This window comes from Lepidochelys kempii, chromosome 4 (assembly GCF_965140285.1).
Source record: "Lepidochelys kempii isolate rLepKem1 chromosome 4, rLepKem1.hap1, whole genome shotgun sequence".
In the NCBI taxonomy this organism is placed as follows: domain Eukaryota; kingdom Metazoa; phylum Chordata; order Testudines; family Cheloniidae; genus Lepidochelys; species Lepidochelys kempii.
This window is the reverse complement of record NC_136383.1, coordinates 85,227,861-85,253,668: the sequence shown is the minus strand read 5'-3', so window position 1 is coordinate 85,253,668 and position 25,808 is coordinate 85,227,861. Positions and strand designations below refer to the sequence as shown.

Sequence of the window (25,808 nt, the reverse complement as noted above, 5' to 3'; positions counted from 1 at the left end):
AGTCTTTTTCTTGCATTCCCACAGCCAGCCAGGAGGACTTTCCTTGCTTCTGCCTCCCCTCCCCCACTTGTCCCTGCCAGCAACTGCTCTGTCAAGGTATTGCAACCAGCCAGGAGCACTGTCCTTACTCATCTGACTACAGCCAGTAACTGCTCTGTCCAGTCTTGCCAGTAGACTGATTGCCTAGTCCCAGCAGGCCCTTTTATACAAGCTTTCTGAGCCCTGATTGGCTGCTTCCCTGCACGCTCTTTCTGATTGGCTGTGTCCCACGCAGCTGCTCTAGGCTGCTTGGAGGACCTAATATATCCCATCACAGGCCCATTAGCATTAATGCTGTGCAAAAGCTTTATAATTAATCTTGAAATGAGATGAATGGATTTTGTTTTATTATGAACCCTAAACTCAGGCCCTATTCACTCACTTCTTATTTAGCCATCCTCAGTCCTTAGGAACATCCTCCCCCACCCCACATGCCAAGATTCTTAGGAACAATCTTATGCTAAGTGGGGGACTTGTCTGCCCCACTTTCAAAGCGAAATGACCCAGAAGCTACTGACTTCTTCACAGTGTAAATCAGCCATAATTCCACTGAAATCAGTGGAAATACAGCACTGTAAAATGACAATGGAAATCTGGAATGTCAGAATTGAGATTTACTCTTACAGTAAGGTACAACGAGAGCATTCCAAGCTCCAGAATAAGGTAAAGTGACATTTCAGCAGGAGCAGCTAATCAAAACTTTTGGGTCACTTTTGGGTGCAAAACTGGGAATAGGAGAGGAGAAGATCATCTGAATATATGGGAAAAGTAAAGTGTTCTCAATGCATAAATTACATCCTCTTAGACTTACTTATGCATCAATAGAGACGATATAAGGAAATATAAGGGAGGCTAAGTAAGTGAAAAGACATTTTAATTTACATCACTTTACTTCCCACTTCTGAACTTGGTCTGTTCACTACAAATGCCAGTACCCAGGTTGAATTAGCACCCACTAATCTGGCCCCAGAGCATGCTTTCAGTTGTTTAATTCATCCTGATTTCTTTCTGTTTAATTCTCCCTTATGCTTTCCAGTTGTTTGATTCTCTTGCATTTATTTCTGTACCAAAGATTTCTCTTTAAATATGCTAATTTTACAGAGGGGAAAAACATGCACATTCCACAGTGTTGTAAAAAGTCTTCAGGTTAATTTTATTAGTCAAACACATAAAAATAGAATAATATGAAAGTCTTCAATTAACGAAAGCATCTCTGTTAAGACATTACATAAGCATATTCTTATCTCATTAAAGACAATGGAACTTGTATGCTTATAGTTAAGTATGTGTATTTCCATGAATCAGGACCTTAATTCAGTGAAGTGTCCTTGTCATCTAGTTATGTTTTATTTACGTAACTATTAAATGGCTGCTTAACATATCATCATGGTCAGTCCTGACCCACTAGTTTGTATTCTTTGAGCCTATATGACTGTAAATTATGCCCTGATCCTGCAAACACACATATATGTGCTTAACTTTAAGCATGTGAAGAATCCTAATTATTTCAGCAGGACTACTTTCAAGCTTAACAGTAAGCCTCTGTGCCTACAAAATCAGAACCTTAGTTTCTTCAATATCCTTTTAGATTCATACCTCTCTAACTCTGAGAGCTTGCAGTAGGTGACTATTGACATTTAAGATCTATTATTGTCCTTATATACCTATTACATATGCATAATATGCTCATTACCTTCAGTGGGAGTTATGCATCTCTGAAGGCTGAATTAAACTTTACAAGTGACACCAGCATCTTCATCATGTTTGCAATCTGTCACACCCCAGCCTTTAAATATACAATTTTCAACAGAGGTTTCATAGCCAAAACAAAGAACTTCATCCATCCATATTTGACCAGTACCTGCAATGTTAAGAATAATTTATCTCATATATATTTCAGAAGGATAATTCTTACATGAAACTAAATATTTGTACATCTTATATATAATAACCAGGAATATTGATGGTGGGTATAACATAGTTAAATATAACACTTGACTTAATTTAAAATGCCACAGATTAAATAAATATCCCAGTAAAATTGGTAAAATGGGGTGTGTTAAAGTATTTAAAGACACCTATTTTTCCCTATAACCAAACTAAGTTGACATCCAAAATCCAGAAACTTGGAAAATATTCTTTGATTGGGAGATGGTTCTAAAATTTTGGGTATTAATTGCAATGGGTCTAATTAATTTAGGTTTCTTTATACAGAGCACACTACCTTGGTTGTGAAATGACTGACCCACTTGGTACCCACTATGAAGCTTAGCTTCACTATTGGAAACATATATTTTTCTTTTCACCAGTGATGTCAGGATTTGAGAAAGTCTGTCATAGACCCTATACTGTGGAAAATTTTCTTCATTTTAAGTAGTGGTGTGCTTGGGTTTTGGAGCTTGAGGATTTGATCTCTCTCTGTGGCTGTCATGAGTGATGATCATGAAGATCACAAAAAAAACTCCATAGATTCCTAGGCGTACAAGGATTTGTTCAAATTATATCTATCACATATATGTGTGTGTGTGTGTGGTGGGAGAGAGAAATAGTAGTAGTCCTGGGCAGTGGAGGTGGGGGGGGAAACAGCAGAGAAGAAAATAATTTAAAATCTGGTCCATTTTGGTTGTGATTTCTTTGAAAGGCTCTCAGATACTGTGACAATAATTACATTATAACTTATCTATATGACTGATCACATCAATATGCATTATATAATTGTAATAAACACTTTAAATATAAGTTATAATTATAAAGTTTATTTATATAATCAAAACATTGAGTAAAATGCCATGTTTCGGAGAATACTCCTTGTGGGTTGGACTGACTACTTAACCTGCTGTAGATAAAACAGATGGTTAATTTCTACTTGTCTGTCCTTTTCTCTTAGTAAAACAGTTATTTTATCATTATTTTTTAAATGCACCCTTTAACTTACTTTCCTAAAAATCAGTAGCATGGCTTTGAAAATCCAATTAATTGTATGTATCTTATCTTGCTACTGTTCCATAAACAGTTCTTTAGCTACCCAGCTTTAGCTGTGATTCGGGGGCAGGAGGGTGCATGGGGGGGAGATATAAAGGATACCTAGACTATATGAATTTAAAAATTTGTTTGAGTACCTTGTCCAAAATAGGCACCACTGTGAATTCTAGATGCTGTTGAATACCCCAGACTCTTACAGACCACTGCTCCATCACGAATATCCCAGTGGTCATCACAGATAGTACCCCATTCTCCAGCATGAAAAATCTCCACTCTACCTTCATTAGGAACATGTCCTCCTACAAGTTGAATACTGGAAGCTGGAGCGGAGAAAATAAAGGTAGGGTCTGATTAGATACAAACTTGATACCATGATTCATACAGGGAATATTTCAGTGGGTTTCAGTCATATGTAATAAAGAGTTAGAATGCAGGCATGGAGGTCAGGAGTTGGGGGTGCTGTCACTGCTCCTGAAATTCACTGTGTGACACTGGGGAATCAGTTAGCCTCTTTATGTCTCAGTTTCAAAACCTGTAAAATGAAGGATAATATTTGCCTAACTCAATGAGTTGCTGGGCAATTTGAATCATTGATGCCTTTGTAGTCCTTGGATGGAATCTTATAGAAGTGTAAAGTATGACATCACCATTTGCCGATGAAAATGTAGAATTGCAAATGCTTCTTGCTAATCTTCTTACAATGGATTTCCATGATCTTTGTTAATTTGGGTACAGTACTATGTATGTGGTTGAGCTACTTGCAATTGGTGTAGTTCAAGTATCCATACTATTAGATCTGTCAACTGCCTTTGATGCTGCTGATCTATGAGGCTTTGTCAATTCACCAGTGGACATTGTTGTTCTGTTCCTTCCTGTCTGAGTAGTCCCATAGACCAGGCTTGTGCAATGGCTTTTTTTCCCCCTCTCAGGATGCTCTCATTTGGGCTTTCCCTGGGTTCCATTTTGCTACCCATCTTGTGCAATATAAGGCTGTTCAAAGGGTGAGTGAGGAGATGGGGAATATGATGTTTTCAGTATGCTGTTGGTGCCCAGCTCCTGGTCTCCATTTTGTCTGTAGGTGCAGCTTAGCCTCCTGTCCAGTGTCTTGTAGAGACTAGGCACAGATGAGAATGCTAACTGGTTGAGGTTTAATCAAGATAAGACAGAAGTGAAATGCATAGGTGAGAGAAAATCCCTTGCTAAGGATTATTTCTGCCCTTCTCATGACAAGTATGTGTTTGTGTTCACAATTTGGAGGTTTGATTAGATTCCCAACTTCTGTTAGATCAGGTAACAGCAAAGAGCAACACAGCTGTTTCCCGCCCCCCCCCCCCCCGATATTCTTGCAACTCTCTCTTGTGCATGCAGACCTTATTACCATTATCTATGCTTTTTTCTCACAAAGATAGCTTACTGCACTGTATTCTACCCAGACCTACACCTTAAATCCAGCTGGAAACTGAAGATGGTGCAAGCAGCAGCTGTGGTAAGCAGTGCCTCCCACATTGCATGTCACATGAGTGTTCCAGGATCTGCATTGGCTTCCTTCTGGCTTATAGGTGGAATTCACAATTTTTGTCTTGAACTAGAAGCCCTGAATAGCTACCTCCTGAGACACTTCCTCACTTACTGCATGATATGACACTGCCAAAGCTGAGAGTGATCCTCATATGAGCATTAATGCTTGGAGGTTTTTTTATTATTTATTTAACACACAGTGCTTGTTCTTTAATGTTAGGGTTAATACTTTCAAGTAACAGTGAAGAGTACTGGGGACCTTCTATTTACTATATGTTCTGCGTTTTTCTTAGCTGGATTTTTTTTTTTTTAGAAACACTATAGAAAAAAATGTTTTTGCCGGAGATGACTTCTTTGGAATCTCAGAACATCATCTTGAGGATAATGCATCTGTTTTATGAAACCACCTCATTAACTCAACCAAAATGAATTATTATTTTACTATGAAGCATTGTGGGCCTATTCATCTATCTTTAGCATGCCGTTAAGGAGGGGTATTTGCAGCATGGTTCATCTCATAATATTCCAATCTACTCATAAAAGATAGAAGCATGTGCGCCGTAAATCCGTTCAGCTCATAAAAGTGAGAGATTGATAATACTGCTTAAAGGTAGACATAATGTAAACCAGTGGTCTCCAACCTTTTTACGTCCAAGATCACTTTTTGAATTTAAGGGCAACCCAAGATCTACCCTGCCCCTTCTACAAGACCCCGCCCCTTCCTCAAAAGGCCCACCCCACTTACTCCATCCCCCACCCCCACTCTCACTCACTTTCACCAGGAGGGGGTGTGGGCTCTGGGCTGGAGCTGAGGGTTTCGCAGTGTAGGAGGGGCTCTGGTCTGAGCCTGGGGCAGGAGGGGTGAGGGGTGCAAGCTCTGGGAGGAAGTTTGGGTGCTGGAGGGGGCTGTGGGCTGGGGCAGAGTGTTGGGGTGTGGGAGGGGAGTGCGGGGTGTGGGCTCTGGGCTGGAGCAAAGTGTTAGGGTGCAAGAGGTACAGGGGGATGGGTCTGGGACAGGGGGGTCAGGGCTGGGGCAGGGGGTGGGGGTGCAGGAGGGGGTGGGGGTGCTGGCTCTGGGGTTTGGGATGCAGGAGCGGGTATGGGCTGCTGTCTCTGGGAGGGGGCTCAGGGCTGTGGCGTGGGGTGCAGGAGGCGTTTCAGGGTGCTGGCTTCAGGAGGGGGCTCAGGCACTTACCTCCGGTGACTCCTGGTTGGCAGCACAGCGTGGCTGATGCTAAGGCAGGCTCCCTGCCTACCCCATCACCATGCCGCTCCCGGAAGGGGCCAACGCACCCCTGCCCTGCTCTGCAAGCACTAGCTGCTTCCGGGAGTGGTGTGGGGCCAGGGCAGGCCGGGAGCCTGCCTTAGTGTCAGCCACACTGTGCATGTAAACTATCACTGTGTAGGCTTCCTGCCATATGCCATGTAAATGGTATAAAAGGAATCTCATGCAACGCTACTCAAATACAACCGTTTTATTTAATCCCAAATATGCAGCCTATCAGCTCCCACTGTTCAGTCACAGAGCCAGATTCTCCCCTTGCTTACGCTGTTAAATCTCCAGTAATAGTTATTCCCTTTGTACCCAATGCTTTATAACACAGGAGAATCAGGCCCATAGAGTCTTTACCTGTGATCAGTTTCTATTTCAATCTTAAAGTGACACAGTCTCTTTAAAATGCTGGCTGCAGACTCATTAACCTATGTCCCCATTGTTACAAACATGCTTAGCTGGCCATTCCATATCTAATTCTCTTACACTTGCTCCAATTTCTTTTTAGATATTATCTAGTACAGTTCAATTGTAACTAACTGATGACTTGGCTCAAGGTTTTTGCTTGCATTCACATCACTGGATCCTTCTTAGTAAGGCTTTTCCTGGTTATTACATCATATTGGACTGTTTTGAACTAGACTATAAATGCCAACACAAGGTTCAAGGCAGTGGAGAATCTGTCCTGTGGCCGCTATCTATTGTATACAGCGGTCATCTTTTTTGATGATAGAGTCTTCATGCAAGACTGCAAACCATCCAGAATGTGAGAGACATCTGAGCATGGGGGTCAGAGATAGCCCAGGTGAAACCCATGGTTTCCATGTGGTTAGAAGAGATTGGATACTAGTCTGTCTGTGGCATTGTCTAAGAAAAATGAACCTGAGGAATTCCAGTCTTATGCTGACCCGAAGGTCCATGTGCACTTCCAACCAATAAGCAAGTTCTTTATCTGGACATCTGTAAATCACTACAAGTCTTAGGCTTTATTTCTGGTTTCATGGAAATCATATGGATTTTTGTTTCTAGAGTGAGGCACATGAAGTTGGAGGGGAACAGGCGCTGCTACTCCACTTCCTTTAGGCGCATTCTGGAATCTTTCCAGGATTATGTTGTGCTAAGTGGACTGGATGAACTAGAATAAAGTTGAAGGTGACATTACACTACAATGGGCCCCACATTACAAGAAGGATGTGGAAAAATTGGAAAGAGTCCAGTGGAGGGCAACAAAAATGATAAGGGGACTGGAACACATGATTTATGAGGAGCGGCTGAGGGAACTCGGATTGTTTAGTCTGCGTAAGAGAAGAATGAGGGGGAATTTGATAGCTGCTTTCAACTACCTGAAAGGGGGTTCCAAAGAGGATGGATCTAGACTGTTCTCTGTCGTAGCTGATGACAGAACAAGGAGTAATGGTCTCAAGTTGCAGTGGGGGAGGTTTAGGTTGGATATTGGAAAAACTTTTTCACTAGGAGGGTGGTGAAACACTGGCATGCTTTACCTAGGGAGGTGATGGAATCTCCTTCCTTAGATATTTTTAAGGTCAGGCTTGACAAAGCCCTGGCTGGGATGATTTAATTGGGGATTGGTCCTGCTTTGAGCAGGGGGTTGGACTAGATGACCTCCTGAGGTCCCTTCCAACTCTGATATTCTATAATTCTATGATTAAAACAGGTCTCAGAAGAACTGGGTGACTCATCCAAAATCGGCTCCCCTCTGCAGGTAGGATCTACTCGTCTTACCCCATTAAAATTTAAATGGAACTGGGATTTGGTATCTATAACAGCACAGATCTTCCTGTTAACCTTTGTGAAAACATAAGCTTTAGTCATTCAAATCAGTCAACAACTTTTTCTAAGTATTTGAATCTCTCTCTATTAGTTCATGGCATCACTAAATATAGAATTAGCCCACGCTGTATGCTAAGCTATTACTGTGTGATGACTTAACTCCATAGATAAATGTCACAGCATGGAAGAAACCAAAGGATGCTGATTTAAGCTTTCCCTAAACCCTTTTTCTTTTGAAGATTTCTTTACGCAGCAAGTCGAGACATTTGTATATGGATCACAAAACACTGAACAAGGCAGGTGCTATAATTAGATACTTTGAGATTTTCTAAGTGCATGTTCCAGAGAGGTGACAAGTCAGACATTAAACTGCAGGATATGAATTAGTGACTTTTCCCACCACCATACTGTGAAAGAAAATCATCCAATTACCATACTCTTAAAGATTTTAATAAAAAGGTTACTAGTGACTTGTAAACAGAGTTGTAATTGCATTTTTCAGGATAACATTTTGCATTGCAAACAAATTGATTTAAACTCTTTTAGACCATATTTTAATTACATACTTTCCTTTATTTGATTATTAATATTTTGGTATTGAACTATACATAAAAAATAAACAAGGAAATACACACAGCCAAATCTGAAATCAGATGTTGCACAGAACTTCCAGAGCAGTTTATGGAGGTTTGAATTTGGATCAATTCTAGGATCAGGTGCTTAAATAAAAGGTTAACAAAAATGCTGTGACTTGATGATCCTCACCTTCTGCCTCCCCCAATGTATATGTATAAATCCAGAGATTAAAAAAACCTGGATTGTGTTTTTTGATATGTGAGCTGTTTGTTGCTAACTAAGGCCCCAGTCCTACAATCAGATTTGTGTAGCCAGATTCCTGCACCCATGAGGAGTCCAGTTGAAGTCTGCCCATTCTCCCTCCCTCCTATCTCCCCTGTTCTGCTCCACACATTAAAGAGAAGTCCTTGTGCTCTCCTGAAAGGAGGGACTGGGATTCTACCTAGCCTTTATATGGGCCACGCAAGCACAGAGGGCAGCTCCGCACTCCCTTTCCTACCTATGATCTAGCTCTTAGTAATTATTTATCTAAAGTATTAAAACTAATTACAGGTTTCAGAGTCGCAGCCGTGTTAGTATGTATCCACAAAAAGAAAAGGAGTACTTGTGGCACCTTAGAGACTAACAAATTTATTTGATCATAAGTTTTTGTGAGCATCTGATGAAGTGAGCTGTAGCTCACGAAAGCTTATGCTCAAATAAACTTGTTAGTCTCTAAGGTGCCACAAGTACTCCTTTTTTAAAACTAATTAGTGATCACTAAAGCTTTCCTTTAAAAGGCAAGAAGAATCCCTTCTGTTGTTCAGATTCCAGAATTACAAACTACTTCAATTTTGACAAACACCCTGATATTGGAGGTCCCTAAATCTCCTTGTAGTGTAACATCTTCAATATGTTTTATTTTTCTGTTGTCTTCAGGTTCTTATACCGCTCCCATGATCTATAAGATGTCTCACTGGCAGTTTTTGGGTATCATGTTTTATCCTGTGTTTACAATAATGTTTTGTTTTATTAGTCTGACATTTTTGTCCTGTCCTCTGTTGATGGCTTCTGCCCTCTGCTATGAAATCTGTTCAGGGTCTTTTGCTCACACACAACTCCCCCACCCCTTTATTTATAAGGTCTACTCTAATACTCAGACTGTGACACCTGGATTTGTGATCTGGTAAGAGGTCTACTGTTAACGTCAGAGGTCACCTCTCTCTTGGGTTTTTTTCCTCAAATGACCTTGGTTAGACTCCTACATTTTCAGTGTTCTTGCTTCCAAGTTCTGGTTTATTGTTTAATGTTCTATGTCATACTGAACAGTCACTTCTTAGCCTTATGACACATTAGCCTGCATTGAGGATGGGGAAACAAAAATGGCTAAAGGACTTTCCTGTCCCTCCCCAGGAACCTTTCCTCCAAATCTGAATTGAACCTTTTTTTGGAAGTTTCAGATATGTTGGTTAACTTTTTAATATTTATTTTAGCTTTGTACTTATGGGTTTTGGCTGAGATCAGATTGGAAGCAACAAAATACCATGGGCAAAGTCTGATCTCCCTCAATCTCCAGATCAACTTTGGCTGGATTTGCATAAGAACAGGCTTGTCCCCCTGAGATTTCCAGTCTTTACGGATTGTTTCTGATTGGTCTATGACAAAAGTTGTTCACATGAGATTGCCAGCCCAGTTTTGCAGATCTAAGAATTTCATAAAGTTCTGAGTGCAGGGTGCTTATACAAGCCAAAACCAAAATGAGGACAACATCATGTACCACATTATGTGAACTTTGTGTGACAGATTAGGAGCCGCTCTGTAATAATTTATGAGTATTGTATGTTGGCCTGGTTATTGGGCTGTTTATGTATGAATATATTGGAGGGCTATCTGAAAAAAAAAAAACAAGCAGGAGGGAACAAAAAAAACAAGATAAGCCATTTCACTGCAAACGCTTGAGAGCTGTAAAGAGAACATGCCCAGACAGGAAATGGCCCAGGAATACCATGGGGGAGTTTAAAAAAGGAACTCTGAAGAAAGAGCGAGGTAGTTGTTCCGGGGAGCCAGAGAGACACTGGAACCCACTGGGAGTGTCTGAAGAAGTTAGGCCTGGCTAGGTTATCGACAGAGGATGGTAAGCCAGTGGGTAAGATAGACATGCATATAGACTGTTTTTAAAATTCTCTCTCAATACTTTGTTCCTACTGTGAACACAAACTGTAGTTTGTTTTAAGAAGGCTGTTTTCTCACTAGATGCCACTGCTCACTGGTTCTTGAAAGGAAGAACTGCAGGTGTCTGAATTCAGTTGGACCTGTAGGGTAAGAACTATAGATACACCAGGAACTGTAGTCCAGGGCCTGATCTCAGAGTAGAATTGTGTGATTCCACCCTCAGACAGGTAAAAGCCTGAGGCATGAAGGGTGTACACAGAGAGACTAGGAAGGGGACAGGTTACTCTGTAACTGTGACATTTTGTGCCATCAGAGTGGCACAAACAGGATCCCAGCAGTGGAATCCCTGTCTACAATGCAGCTAGTGTAACTACTGGTTGCCTCCTGCTTCTGACCCCTGTCAGTATAGATGACATGTAGAGCAGGGAGGAGCTGGGTTCTGGTGATCCCTGGCTGACACAATTGCCCCTGCTGATGTTAGGGTAAGCAGTCAATTAAAACAGTATTAAGTACTAAGATTCCTCTAATTTATGCCAGCGGACAGTCTCGCTCCCTGCAAACACAAGGATTGGAGGAATACAGAAGTGACGTACTTTTGTCCCACCCTCAACCTCATCCTGCAACGAGCACAGCTTGGCTGACACGTGGATTGGTTTAACTAGCTATAAAGGCTCCATTTCCAGTTGGGCGAGAGGTTCCAGACTTCTTGTGCAGAAACATACCTGTCAGCCCAAGGAGAAACAAAGGCTATGCTTGCTGAATCTACATCATGGAAATACTGACCCTGAAAATAAATTAGGCAAGACCCATTACTGAGACTGTAGGTTAGAGGTTCCAGCCAGATGGCGTAAATGAATTATCCTCTGTACAGTAAACCGGCCAATAGGAGCTAGTTGTGGAGGTTTGTTGTTAATTGAGTGGGTATATTCTTTACAAAGGTAAGCAATCTGAGTAAATAAAGCAAGGTTTAAAATTGCCCTTCTGCTTGAAATGAAATCCTTGTAGAAACAGGTGGGGGGTGAGAGGTATTTTGCAATGTTACAAGCTTATATTTGACGTTTGCACTACAGTGCAAGAGTATGGTTATATTTCAAAATAGACTGTATTCCACCATTTGATTCTCAGTCGCTGAAATATGAACAGAAGTACAGATTGCTTCTTAATCACTTTAACTTTATGCTTTTGAGTGGATATGTGTGGTCTTATTTGACTAACCACAGCTTATATTCTGAATGTCTCTCATTCTCTTGTTATTTTAAACTGTCTTGGGGATTTAAAAAAAAAATCCTATCACTGAATCTCATTTTATCTTTGTTTAAAAATGGACAGCAAGGAAAGTGCCGGTAGTTCTCCTTGCTTTCTACAAGGAAACAGAAATTGGTGTTTGATCTTAAGGGTGAAACAAGCTTCTGCATTTAAATAAAATTCTATTTGAGTAATTTCATTTCAGTATTTGATTGCATTATTTCTATAAACCTTTATAGCCATGTGCTCCTAATCTTCGGATTGCGCTAACTGGCACTGTGGGGCCAACATGGTACAGGGACAGGCCACTTTATAAAGGTGATTTAGAAGCATTTCTGTCATGGCGTGGGATCTGGCATATTATTTGTACTTGATATTTGACCAACTTTTATTTAGAGCAAACAGAATACTAGTCTGAGCCTTTGTTCAAAGTAATGTAAGCCTGGTAATAAATACAATGATTTCCCACCCAGAGAACTGCCATAGGTGCAGTTTAACCTCCCAAACACCAGGTGAAAAAAAAAATTGCACGTTTGCAATTTGGATAATGTGAGAATCTTACAGAAAGAGATCAATGGTTTTAGTATGAAACAATATCATCAGTCCTCACTCTTACCTACTCTTTAGCAGCAGTTGCCAAACCATCTAATGACTAAAATTCCATGCTTTTCTGTTATTTTAACTTAATCACATTTTATTTTTCTCAGTTATTTCTGTTGGATCTTTCTGTCAATGCTCAAAGGTTTTTTTCACACAGAACACTAAATAAATAAACTATTGTGTTCAGTTCCATTGAGATCTGCCATGTAGGCTCCAACTGAATGGAGCTCAGCGTTCCGAGTGTAGATCTTGGTGGATATCCATATGACTAAAGCCACAAAACAGTTTGACACACTTTTTGACATTTTTTTGTTCCAGAAAGGGTCGGTACTGGATTAATGGAGTCACTGTAGGTCAGGACTACGTTATAGAGCCAGAGTTTTGCATGTAGAAGCCTGCATATTGCCTGCCCACATTAAGCCCAGCGGCACGTTTTTTTCTTACAAGAACACTTACCAAGTTAAGTAAAGAGAAAAAAACAGAAAAATACATGCTCTTTAAATCAAATAACTATTTAAGTGTTACTTACATATTGCAATGGTGTTGCTACTTCCGCTTTTGTCTCCTTTCTCCCCTTTTGGCCCTAAATCAGTTGTGTGTGTGGAGAAGATTAAAAAGACCTATATTAGTAACAATATTTATGTGAAAAATTCATTGAGAGGGTCAAACAAGGGAGGTTTCTGAAAGAGACTTTTTTACCAGCTCTCAGGACTTGAGTAAGTCAATCTGGTGCCCTAGGTACATCCCCACATAGCACTCGCTGTGGGCCCGTATGGCCCCCGTTCCACCAGGAAAAGCTCTCTGCACAGCTATCAGGATATTACCACGAATCCTCTTAGAGGAGACTGGAGCTCCCTCCTTTCCCAGACTACCATTGCTTCTCTTTAGACAGGTTTAAGTCAGTCCCAGAGAAGGAGGACTTAACGGTCACCCACCTATGCAAAAGACTCTGAGGGTGCAAAAGACTATACCTCCACAGCAGAGTCACTGTCATTGGTTAGTGGCATCAAAAGCTCTCCCACACCACCCCCAATTGAGTCTTCTGCTCACATGGTTGCAGAGGAGCTTGACATGGCAGTAAGTTTCTACAGTAATACCTCATTAGGCTGAATGGACGGTTCATACCTCTGATATTTTTTTCTGGCTGTTTGTAGACTCAGACTTTCTGACCAGTGAAAAACCAGACATGATGCACTGATGTAAAATAGTGACTTACACTGATGGAGATAACTTTGGTTTGCAACCCAGGTAAAGCTACATTGGAGTACATCTCTCCCTTTCACTCTACCCACAGCATCCACAACATCTGAAGAAAAAAGATGTTTTTTTTTTTTTTTCTTAGGGAGGGGAGCTCTCAGGCCAAGCACCCACACCCTACTACTGACAGAGCAATTTCAGTTTTGGGGATTATCCTTAGTGTACAATAGTGATTTGGTTTCTTCTGGGTTTGATTTTCCTGAAGTTTCTACAATGATTTAATTTACGTGTAAAACTTCTCAGGAACAGGGAAGCTATTTGTGAATATTGGTACTGCATGTTAAGAAAATTAAATTTAAAGATAAAAATTCATTCAAAATAACATTGTGACCAAAAAAAATCCCTCAAAATAAATGCATAACTGTGGATAACACTAGCCACATTTCCAGTGAACTTGTGGTCAAAAATGCCTACTTAAGAAGTGCAAATATAGGAACCTGCAGTTAACCTCCTAAATCCTTTCTAGATACCAAAATAAGTGACTTGATTTTCAGAAATGATGAACAAACTCAGCAACCTTCCTGTTGGCTCCATGTACATGTATTTATGGAGCAGCATTCTCAACTAAGTCCATATGATAATGGCTTGCATTAGTATTTAGTGTACTAGTGCATATAGTTTTATGTACAAATAAAAAAGTAATCAGCTTCCAAAAAATTAAAATAAAAAATAGTTCTGATTCTTTCTGTTTCCTTTTTATGTGGCTCTTTTCTTTCTCCCTCTTCATTCTTTTGTAATTCTCTTTCCCCTTTTCTATAATGTCCTTTTCCTTCACTGTGCTATTTGTCATTTCTTATATGAAGTGACTTGTTGTGGTGTAAAGGAAACAGTACCTAATTTATCATAATTGTCTACATGTAGTAAGGCAGAGCACTCACCGGAGTGGTGCCTCCTGCTGGTCATTCCGGGAATTAGCTCATCCAGCTCAGGAGCGCCCTCCTCTGGCTGGTTTCTTACCCTCAGTTACCTGTCCTGTTGTCTCCACCACCTCTGGCCCCGTGTGCCTCCTGGACCTCAGAGTTCCTTACCTTGGGATGCTGCCCTCCCACACACTGGGTCTCCCCTCCCAGGGGAACCCCAACCCCCTATACCACCTTGCCTCAGTGGCTACTGCCAGTCATCATCTAGGGGCAAACAGCAGTCTGAAATTGCCCCTTCTCTCAGGGGCAAACTGCAGTCTGAAATTGCCACTCATCGACTTGCTGCATTTTCTTGGCCTGGCTGCTTCCCTGCAGCCCTAGTACCTCCTCAGGCTTTGCTGCAAGACCTCAGCCCGGGAGGTCACCAGGCCAGAGCTCCCCAGCTCAGCCTGCCCTTTCTCAGTACTGCTGTGTTCCAGGTATCCCTGTCTCCACCAGACAGCTAGGTCCTTCTTATTCCACTGCTACAGCAAGACTGACTTCCTTCTCCCCAGGAGCCCTTCTTATATTGACCCAGTCAGGCCCTGATTGGCTGCCTCAAGTCTGCTTGTGATTGGCTCCCCGGGGCAGCCCTTTAACCCCTTCCAAACCAAAGCAGGGTCACTGATGTGCCCCTTATACAAATGTCAAGAAGGGGTTAGTTATCGTACAGGGGTCCTACATTGAGGGAATCCCCAAACAGCTGTTTAAGTTGGCCTTCTACCCACTTTGTGCTGCCAGAGTGGTGTAAATCAGATGGCTCAGGGCTGTAGTATGCCCCATGATCTTTCTTTTTATAGTACTTTATATTTTATAGCTGACTAGAGGAGGGGAAAGCATTGTGCAATTGAGGGCCATAGTTACTTAAGCTTTGCCATCCATCCTGAGGAGAGAGATATTTTTGAGATGAATGATCAGGTCTGATCTTATCAAAGAATTCTGCTGGGATCATTTTAAATCCAGTCAGGACAAATACCTCAACTTGAATGTCTTGTCTATATTGCTATTAATTGCTTGCTATAATCACTATACCTGGAATTCCCTTTGATCCTTTTTGTCCAGGATTTCCAGGACGACCTTGTTGTCCAACTTCCCCTTTGGCTCCAGGAAAACCTAGCAAAACCAGAGAAATGAATTAGTGCAAATCTGAATATTACAGATCAAAATCACTGTTGTATACTCTCTAGGCTATTATCTAAATCATTGATGAAGATATTGAACAAACCAGACCCAGAACTGATCCCTATGGGACGCCACTGGATATGCCCTTCTGTCATAAATATAAAGGGAAGGTAAACCCCTTTAAAATCCCTCCTGGCCAGAGGAAAAATCCTCTCACCTGTAAAGGATTAAGAAGCTAGGATAACCTCGCTGGCATCTGACCAAAATGACCAATGAGGAGACAAGATACTTTCAAAAGCTGGGGGGAGGGAAAAACAAAGAGTCTGTCTGTATGATGCTTTTGCCGGGGACAGAACAGGAATGGAGTCTTACAATTTAGTAAGTAATCTAGCTAGATATGTGTTAGATTATGATTTCTTTAAATGGCTGAGAAATTAAGTTGTGCTGAATAGAATGGATATTCCTGTCTGTGTGTCTTTTTGTAACTTAAGGTTTTGCCTAGAGGGATTCTCTATGTTTTGAATCTAATTACCCTGTAAGGTATTTACCATCCTGATTTTACAGAGGTGATTCTTTTTTACTTTTTACTACTTCTATTAAAATCCTTCTTTTCAGAAACTGAATGCTTTTTCATTGTTGTTAAGATCCAAGGGTTTGGGTCTGTGGTCATCTGTGCAAATTGGTGAGGATTTTAACCAAACCTTCCCCAGGAAGTGGGGTGCAAGGGTTGGGAGGATTTTTTGGGGAAAGACATTTCCAAACAACGCTTTCCTAATAAAAATAAATCCAGATAAACGTTTGGTGGTGGCAATGGAAGTCCAAGGGCAAAGGGTAAAATAATCTGTACCTTGGGGAAGTTTTAACCTAAGCTGGTGAAAGTAAGCTTAGGAGGTTTTCCTGCAGGTCCCCACATCTGTACCCTAGAGTTCAGAGTGGGGAAGGAACCTTGACACCTTCCAGCTCAACTGTGAACCACTGATATCTACTCTCTGGGAAAGGTTTTCCATTGAGTTATGCACCCATCTTATAGTAACTCCATCTAGGTTGTATTTCCTAGTTTGTTTATGAGAAGGTCATGCGAGACAGTATCAGAAGACTTACTAAAGTCAAGAAATACCATGTCTAACGCTTTCACCCACCCCATCTACAAGGCTTGATACACTGTCAGAGAAAGCTAACAGGCTGGTTTGATATGATTTGTTCTTGACAAATCCATGCTGACTGTTATTTATCACCTTATTATCATCTCAGTGTTTGTAAATTAATTGCTTAATGATTTGCTGCATTATCTTTTCAGCTACTGAAGTTAAATTGACTGGTCTGTAATTCCTTGGATCTGTAACTCTACCGTAATTCTTTCCATTTACTATAATGGACTTTGATCAGGCCTTATTGTCAAAGGCTAGATAGCATACTTTCATCACTAGAGCTTAAGAGAGATGGATGTGCTGTGAAAAAGTACACAGTCCAATATCTTATCAGATAATTATATTGTATTAATTCCCATATTAATACCCAAAGAAACTCTGCTGAAGGGATTCAAGTCCTTCAGACACTGAAGGGTTTTCCCAACATTATGCACTTATCATTTTTCTGCATTTTAATATTCTGATTCTACATTTAAGAAAAGCTTTCTCAACCTCTGTCCCTCCCTTTATAATTTGTTTTAAACAATTATAATAATATCTCTTAAGTGTCTCTAAATTAATGCCTAATAGAATATTTTAATAATCACATTCATTCAGCAAAAGAAAATGTTAACGTTTGGTCATCACTCCTGGTTTGTGGACAATTTCTTTAAGGCCTTCACTGTTTTGTATATTCCAGTCAGAATAGTAGCCATATCAGACTTGCCTGCTATTTCAGACAGCGTTATAGCCATTTCTGGTTATTCGTTTACGGCCATGTTTGTTTCCATGACTTCCTTCTTCTCTAGTGTTTTTTACCTGTGCAAACCACCAGATTACTCCCCTCTTCCCCCAATTATATATGGAAAATATATAGAGTTCCTTCTGTTTGGCTCTGTGTTCTTCAACATTGCAAAAACTTGTAGCTCTGCTGTCTCCTGATTACCTTAGTTTAGGATGGGTTCCTGAGATCCAGCTCTCCCCGTTCCTGGCAGATTTCATTAACAAACTAAGTTAGACTATAGGTTCCTAGTTAGTCAACTGGTGTGTGAGTTTTAACTGAACTTAATTTCCTGTTTTTCATAGCTAGAAAAGATTATTTTTTTCTTCCTAATGGCTAGAGCATACAAGATGAACCGATTTTAAATTTCCTTTATTCCTTTTTCAGAGAAAACAGTTTTGGTCTTGGTAGATATTTCAGAAATGTAGTTACATCATTCCCACATTATACATTCTTCAGCTGTTACTATCAAGGTCCATATGCTCAGCTGGTATAAATTGTGTAGTTGCATTGAAGTCAATAATGCTAAGCCAGTTAACATCAGTGAAGGTTCTGACCCTTGATTTCATAATACATTTTACAGAATAAATACATAGGTCCAAATTCGCAGCTGGTGTAAATCAACATAGCTCTATAAAACATCAGAGTATTATATAAATTTACACTTTCTGATGACCTGCTCCATAGTTTTTAAGAGATCTAGGACTTCCTATTAATACAAGATCCACAGACTTTAGCTGCTTTTGCCTTGTTAATGATGTATCTGCCTCTGCTTCCTTCCATAATTTCAAATGATCCTCCCTCTTTGTCTTCCTTAAATGAAGTCAATTTTTACAAATGCCAGAGATAAAAGTACTTCATACTGTTAGAGATTAATCAGTCAACATCCACGGAAAACAACCTAGTGGACTAAACACTGGTATACGTTTTAACACTATTATTATAAATTATGTTTATTACAGTAGTGCTTAAGGACCATCCAAGAATGGGGCCCCAATGTGCTAGGTACTGTACAGATGGAGTAGGAGAGTTTTCAATGTACTGGTGTTTTCATGCTCTGACACGTAAACATATTCAGTCATAAAACATGCTTGAGCCATGTGCAGACCTCCCATTAACATCACTGAAAGTCATAGATTATTACTGTTACATCATTCATATAACAAGTTACTGTAATTGTTAAAGTAGATGGGTCAAGTAGGCAGGTATTCAGAGTTAGTACTCTGGGAAACATTATTGTTGAAAATAATCAGAAGACACTTTTTGTATCATTTGTAGTTGTTTCTGTGGTTTTCCAAATTAAGCCAAGGCCAATCTGTGTGATCAGTGCAATCTAAGAGACTTAAAAAGTTCATTTTCACACTTCATTTACAAGAATCTCTTTTGCCTTGCCCCTCATCTTCCAAAAAAACAAACCAAAACAAACAACAACAAAAGGTAAAATATTGGTGCTTTTCATTTTGCAAACGTAAAGTTTAGGAACAGCTGAAAAAGATGCTCCCAAAATGAAACCATTTGCAAGTTGTCATCCAGACTGACCTTTTATGGTTGAGTTACAAAGCTTTGACGATAGTAGTTTATAATGGAAATGCTGACAGAGCCTTGATAATAGCAAAGGTTGTGGACTTTGATATAATACTGGTTACTTCCCTTGCTCATGACATTAATGCACTATTGTCAAGATCCACAGATGTGCAGTCATGTAAACTGACTCTTCAAGATAAAGCTAATCTGGCAGAATATTCAAGGACAAGGAATCCCCATAGATAGGCTTTCAGCTGATGCATTAGTTTCTTAAGCAAAATGATCAGAAGGACAGTCAGGAACCAAACTCTTGCTTTTAAACTTTTAAACTAATTAAACTTGGACTGGTCAATACATTGATCAGGGATGGAAAGAGATTTACGTAATCAAAGATGATGAAAATAATGTAGTGCTACATATTTGGGCTTTTTCTAGCTTCATGAGATGATATGCAAAGTAAAAAACACATCGTCCTGTATACAGTCCTTGCTTTGAAACACTACCCGGGTTTTTGTGATACTTATGAGGAATTAAGAGCCAATTATTTTACTCGCTGACTTCTCTTATTCTTTTAGAAGGAAATAATATTTCCCTTTATCTTCTTTAATTTCTAAAGTTTATTAATTATGCTATAGATTTTAGCAAATAAAACATATAGAAAAATGGTAAAAACCAAGACTTGCTCCAAATAAACTACATACAGTTGCTGACAGCAAAGGTGAAAGTGAATTTGTATTCTACTCAGCATTTAAATTCACATCCAGTGAGTTGAAACAGATCTATTCCAGTACATCACGAGAGAAATAGAATCCAGCTAGAGTCTGTCTGATATTTATGTAGTGTATTTCTCCGAATCTGTTGGGTTTTCTTTTAAAACACACACGCGCACACACACACACACAAGATGTAGCCTATTGGCGATTTTTGTTTGTTTTTGTGGTTTTAAAATGAAACGATTTATCTTCATCTAAGACAAAAAAAATAAGCAAAGTCAAGTGTTCAATATGCGATAGATACCGCCAACATACAGTTATCAAGCTGGTTGCACCAGTTATTAGGCATCTGGGAAGATTGTTCAGCAAGCTAATCTGAACTAAATCCATATAGAATAGTTCATATTTTCTGAATTTAAAGCAAATCTTTTCTGTACGATAGGGTTTAGATTTCAACAATTAACCTTTTACCTGGGACTTCACATGATCATAAGCGTGACTTTATTGAGTATCCAGTACGTGCACCTTGTTCTCAGGATTATTCATTATATGACAGCCAACGTACCTCTTAGCCCATGAACTCCTTCTACGCCTTGATCTCCTCTGACACCTTTATCACCTTTCTCTCCTTTGGGCCCAGGAGGACCTTTAAAAAAATTGGACATGATACACCATTACTGTAAATCATTAATTTATTACATACACGAAAGGATAGGCTTATCATTTTTCATTAGCAATATTCAGAAAAAGACCAATCTGCAATTGTGGTGGTTCAACCACCATAACACTGATAGGGATACTACTGCATGCAAGTGATAGAAAACAAAGTATAGCCCCCATTTAGGACTCTTAACCAAAGACCTAGAGGTTGGAGTTTCTAAAACCTTGATTCCTGAAACACAGAAGGTCATGTTTTGGTGGAATGCAGAGGAAAAGAACTAAAGGCGAGGGAAGAGGATGAAAATGAAACAGCATAGATACTTTATGCAATTGAGTGAAAAAGTGCACTGTCATAGCAATATTCAAAGCAACATATAAAATGTATTTATTAAAATGATGCCTAAAGAATTCAACAGAGAGGATATAATAAAAAGAAGGAAAGCAACTACATGATCTTTGAAAAACATTTTACTCCATTGTAAATGCTTAGGTTTCTTTCTAAAAGTACAAACTGTTCAGTTTTCAAAAAATGGGGAAGATAATTACTTTTTTATCATATGTTTTCAGCGTAAAATCTGATACTTGTATAACTCAACTGCAATAATAAATATATAAGAAATTAGACTGGTTCTTATTGGAACCAGTCTGAGAATGTATGTTTGACATTGCATGCTGCAGGTTCACAGTAGCAAACTGTAGGGTTAATTTGGTTAGGTTTATTTTCTGTTTTGGAAGACTAAATTAACTCTGCAGTTTGCTACTGTGAACCTGCAGGGTGCAATGGCAAATGCACATTCTCACACTGGTTCCAATAAGAACTAGTCTAATTTCTTTAATGCTCTAACAGTGTCAACATCATTGCAGGACCTTGTTACGTTATTGACATAACCAACCAGAGCAACACAAAACATTTGCAATACTAAACATTACCATTAGATGGGCACATTGTATATTATTCATGTTAGTGTTACACCATAATAGGTGGTTTTGTTACGACAAGAAACATGAAATCGAGATTTGGATTTTTTTTAAACTGAAAAATTTAAAGTGTTTTTTCTTTTGTTTCAGTGAGAATTTGAAAAAAAAGTTTGATCTCATGAGAAAATAGTCTGGAAAAATGTTTATTTTTTCTGCTTGTTCTTTGATCATGCTTTCATCTACTTCTTGATCATTCTTTCTTGCATTGTCACATTAATTGTCTCTCTCAAGAACAATCAGTTTACAGATCCTGATGTGACAATTATCCTCGTCATCTTCATTTGGAGTTATGGGAAGTAAAGTTAAAAGAATGTGCAGTCCAATGTGTGCCTATAATTGCATTTTTAATCTACAAATTTAATTGTATAACTTTCCATTTATTCAAGACCAACACTCTCTGAAAAATACTTAAGTATAAAATTGAGAAAAAAATCCAGACAGTCATGGACATTTAGTTCCCTTGGCAAATAGTCAGAAAGAATGACATTTAGGTCATTATCCTGCATTGAGGAGCATGTGGGTGGATCTCCATTGAAGTCAAAGGGTGTCTGCCAAGTTTCAGAAGTTAGTGCATGACGTTCTCAATGCAGAATCTGGCCTTCAGCAATCTCTGAGTCTGAGTCATCACAGCGATGTTCCAGCTTTTTCTTGTTGTAACACCATTGAAATCAAAGGACTTACACATATGTAAAACTGGAATAACACAATGGCGAATCAGTGAGATTCACAAAATGAATAGACATTTATATAAATAAATAGCATCTCATGAATCAGCTTAAGTCTGAGCAGTTCTCATTCTTCAGGGTTCATCAGCAAGGGTTAGGAATGAATTTACCCTATGAGGTAGCATTGCCTCATTAGTCAAATATGAAGCATCCATCATAGGCCACTGCTGGTATGGAATAGATGGACCATTGTTCTATTTTGCTACTTCAATTGTAATCTTGCTAATAATTATTACCTACTTCAGCCTGTAAACACAAATGAGCATAACACTAAATTCATGAATAAGTGTTTGCAGGATTGGAAGCTATGGGAATTGACATTGCTGGAGAAATATGTCCTCTATTTACCACAACAGCACGTACAGGATCAGCAGTTACAGTGATAGCTTCCCTTATCTGTTTAATCCCTGTCCTTTCTTGTCACTTATGATAACTCTTAAATATTTTAACCGATTCTTATTTTAAGAACCACCAGAAATTACCTTGCACTAATGTAATATTCCTTAACGCTACTGAATGCTCCCAGTCTTTTAATCTGAGGTCATTTGTGATATTATTCAAAAGTTTCACTTCGCCTTTAATTTCTTGCTCCAGATTGCTTTGTTGTTGTTTTATGGTAACAATGGTTGCTGATGTGTTGTACCAATTATCCCACAGGTTTGTGATATCCTGTAAAAATATATTAGCATCATTAGGTATTTCATTCTAACACTGATGGTCCGAGACCTTACTCATTTGAGTAATCCCCTTTATTGTTATTTTTTACATTCTTTGGGATAGACATGGTAAATAAACAAAAGTGAGAAAAGAATCTGCTTGGGAGTAAATAAATTACTCCAGTGAGAAAAGACCATTCCCCTGAGCAAGGTTTGTGCCCCTTATTGATATTAAGATGCATTAGAACTGAAATAATACCTTCTGGCAGTTCAGGATTTCTTGTGCAAATACAGTGTTGTTCAAAACCAACAAGGAGTCCAGTGGCACCTTAGAGACTAACAGATTTATTTGGGCATAAGCTTTTGTGGGTGAAAAACCACGTCTTCAGATGCATCTGAGTGTTGTTCACTTATTTTAAATCAGGTTATTCTTCCCCAGAACAGTATCAAATTATTTTAAACTCTTAGGAGACTACATCAGATTCTTTGCAACCTGACAGAGGTGGCCAAGATACACAATGAAAGGTGGATGGGATTTTCAGAAGTGCTCAGCGTTGGCCTTACTCTGCTCCCATTGAAGTCTATCTCGCAAAATGCCATATAAAACTAGGGCTCAGTTCTTCATATAGAGTATTACTTTCTTTTTTTTTAAAGCAGAGCAGCTCTATGCCATCCCTACTCTGTGGAGGGGACATTTTGGGGAAAAGGGAGTCTCTGGGTATGACTACACTGCAATTAAACACCTGTGGCTGGTCTGAGCCAGCTGACTCAGGTTAAGGGGATCAGGCTAAGGGACTATTTAATTGTGGTGTAGATGTTTGGGCTCCAAGATTTGGGACACTCCCACCTCATAAGGTCTTAGAGACTCACCTCAAGCCCGAGTCCAAATATCTACACCACAGTTAAACAGCCACTTAGCCCAAGCCTCATGAGCCCAAGTCAGTTGGCACAGGCCAGTTGTGTTTTTTTAAAGGCAGCATAAACATACCCTCTATGTCCTTGTGATCCTCAACTGCTTTAAGTTATGCTAGGGATCAGCTCATACTCCTGGGAGGCTCTTGAACAGAAGGAATGCAAAGCTGCCTTAAAGCCCCACCCACTGTTCAGTTGCACTGACTGTATCTTGGCCACATCTTAGGATTTTGCCTAGGAAGCGGAAAGTGATTGTGAAGTGTTACCCTTATAATTTTGCAGCATTTTGCATTCATTTTGCACACGAGTGAATGACTACACAAAGGGTGTAGTTTAGAATCTGGTCCTTGGTCTTTAACACTTAGTTAAGTACAGTACCTGCATGGTTATGTTTGAAAACTTGCTGCAGAAAGAAGGGTACATTATATTTGTCTAAAATCAATGGTCAATGTCTGATCATTTTTATATTGACTAGTGTACAGGACTGTAGTCACTAGTACATTTTTTCCAAACTGCCCCAGTAACTTGGAAGTAGAATTGGGTGAAATGTTTTGGTTAATACTTTTTTTCCTCTGAAACCTGCAGATTTGGATTGACTGAAACATTCAGTGAATTCAAATCCATTTCACTGAATTGTCTAGGTTGAAAAAACAAACTAAAGTTCTGAAAAAAAATCCTGTTCTGACATTTTTTAAACAAAACGTTTTGATTTTTTTTTATTTGAAATGACTTTTCACTTTGAAATTTAATTCACTTTTATTTTTAAAAAACTTTATAAAAGCTTGAAAATGAAGCAAGATGCTTCCTTTCAGGTCAAACAGAATGTTTTGTTTGTCTCCAAATATATATTTTTTTCAAATTTTCAGTTTGCCAAAAAATTTGAAACAGTTTCATTTCGGAACATACCCAAAATGTATTTTTTTAAAATTTTTCCATCAGTTATTTGCAAAGCTCTACTTCGGAGCTTTCTACTATAACTTTCATTTAGAAAAGTGTTTAGGCATTTAGAAAGCTAAGTCCATTGACTTTCAATGAGACTTACATTCCTAAGGGACAGATTTTCAAAGGTCTTTATTTATGCCCCTAAATATGCAGATAGGTGCCAAGCAGGATTTTTAAAGCCTAAGTCCCATTGGGATGAAAGTAAATGAACAAAATGTTAACCTGCCAACATGATCTCTTTGGGACCGGGTAATTTTTCAACAGGGCAGCCTTCCTTCTGTGGATGAAAATTAGGATAATTGCACTAATTATCTCATGGTCAGGTGCAAATCAGGTAAGTAGAAAGAGGTCTAAGTTGTCTAATTTGCATATGTAGTTCATTTTCCTGGTGCAAAAATATGGGAATGAATGTTAGTAGATACAAATTGCACTTGTAGAAAGAAAAGCTGTTCCCTCTGCCCTTCTGAAAATGTATTCCCAAATTTGTCATAAGAACAACAATCTGACCATCTACACGGCAAAGCTGTTACCTTTTCTTTTGCCAACGGATGGGGGATCCTATCAATGCCTTAAAACTTGTGACAAAATCAATGTAGCTTCCTACCTCTAGCTGTTTAAGGAACACTCCTGTGTATTTATTGTTCCTGTCTTCTGCAGCAGACTGAACTTCAGCTAATGTCAAATTCAGAAACCTAAATGAGGTCTGAATATCTTCTATCAACTTCCGAAGGACTTGCATTGCTAAGGTTGAGGTGTTAATCTGAAGGCCAACCTCCCAGAGCTTTTGTTCAGTTGCTGTGCTTAGATTTCGGAAATGCTCTGACTTTTGGTGAAGGTTAGTTTTCAGCTCTGAAATCTCTTTGGCAATTTGATGTAAAGCTTCAGTATGAGCTATGATGAGTTCTCTCTGCTCCTCTTTTCCTTTTCTTGCTTTGCCAGGACAATCTCCACTGAAGCACCGTTGTATGTTATTCTCACTAACTAGATTAGTGTCATTCTTCAGGTTCTTTTCCATCTCGGATACGTGAACTGAATAAAGTTCCAAGTGAAAATACAACTGTTATTGCTAGGTTCTTCAATTATTTAATCATGCAGGGTACTGAGATAATTAAATCAATAGATTAAGTATCAAGACTGTATAATTTGTTCTTAAATAAATTATCCAGGGCCTCAGCATTCCTCATATTATGGGTTAAAATTACTTTGTTCCCACAGAATTGGCATGGCATGTGAGATGATAAAAAAATTAAATAAACTCTATTGTAAGAGATCCACATTCACCTGTCTGAGTGTGATCTTATTGTTACCCTGGTCCTTTCTCTTTCTCTCTGTTTTGC

The 25,808-nt window shown here is 39.2% G+C and overlaps 1 protein-coding gene across 1 annotated transcript; it reads right to left on the bottom strand.

Moving 5' to 3' along the window:
- Positions 1 to 1,766: 1,766 nt before the first annotated feature.
- MSR1 (macrophage scavenger receptor 1) lies at positions 1,767 to 25,486 on the bottom strand. Its single transcript, XM_078852661.1, has 8 exons — positions 25,076 to 25,486; positions 22,444 to 22,666; positions 20,164 to 20,244; positions 15,364 to 15,444; positions 13,273 to 13,340; positions 12,705 to 12,795; positions 3,159 to 3,341; positions 1,767 to 1,900 (listed from the first exon to the last, which is right to left on the bottom strand). Exons 1-8 carry the CDS (start codon positions 25,484 to 25,486, stop codon positions 1,767 to 1,769), a joined length of 1,272 nt encoding a protein of 423 aa, XP_078708787.1.
- Positions 25,487 to 25,808: the final 322 nt, after the last annotated feature.

Coding starts and splice junctions, on each gene's coding strand:
- MSR1 (XM_078852661.1), bottom strand. CDS start 25,486: ATGGAAAAGAACCTGAAGAATGACACTAATCTAGTTAGTGAGAATAAC. Junction 20,245..22,443: donor GAATATTACATTAGTGCAAG/GTAATTTCTGGT, acceptor ATTTTTTTAAAG/GTCCTCCTGGGCCCAAAGGA. Junction 12,796..13,272: donor CGTCCATTCAGCCTAATGAG/GTATTACTGTAG, acceptor TTACTAATATAG/GTCTTTTTAATCTTCTCCAC.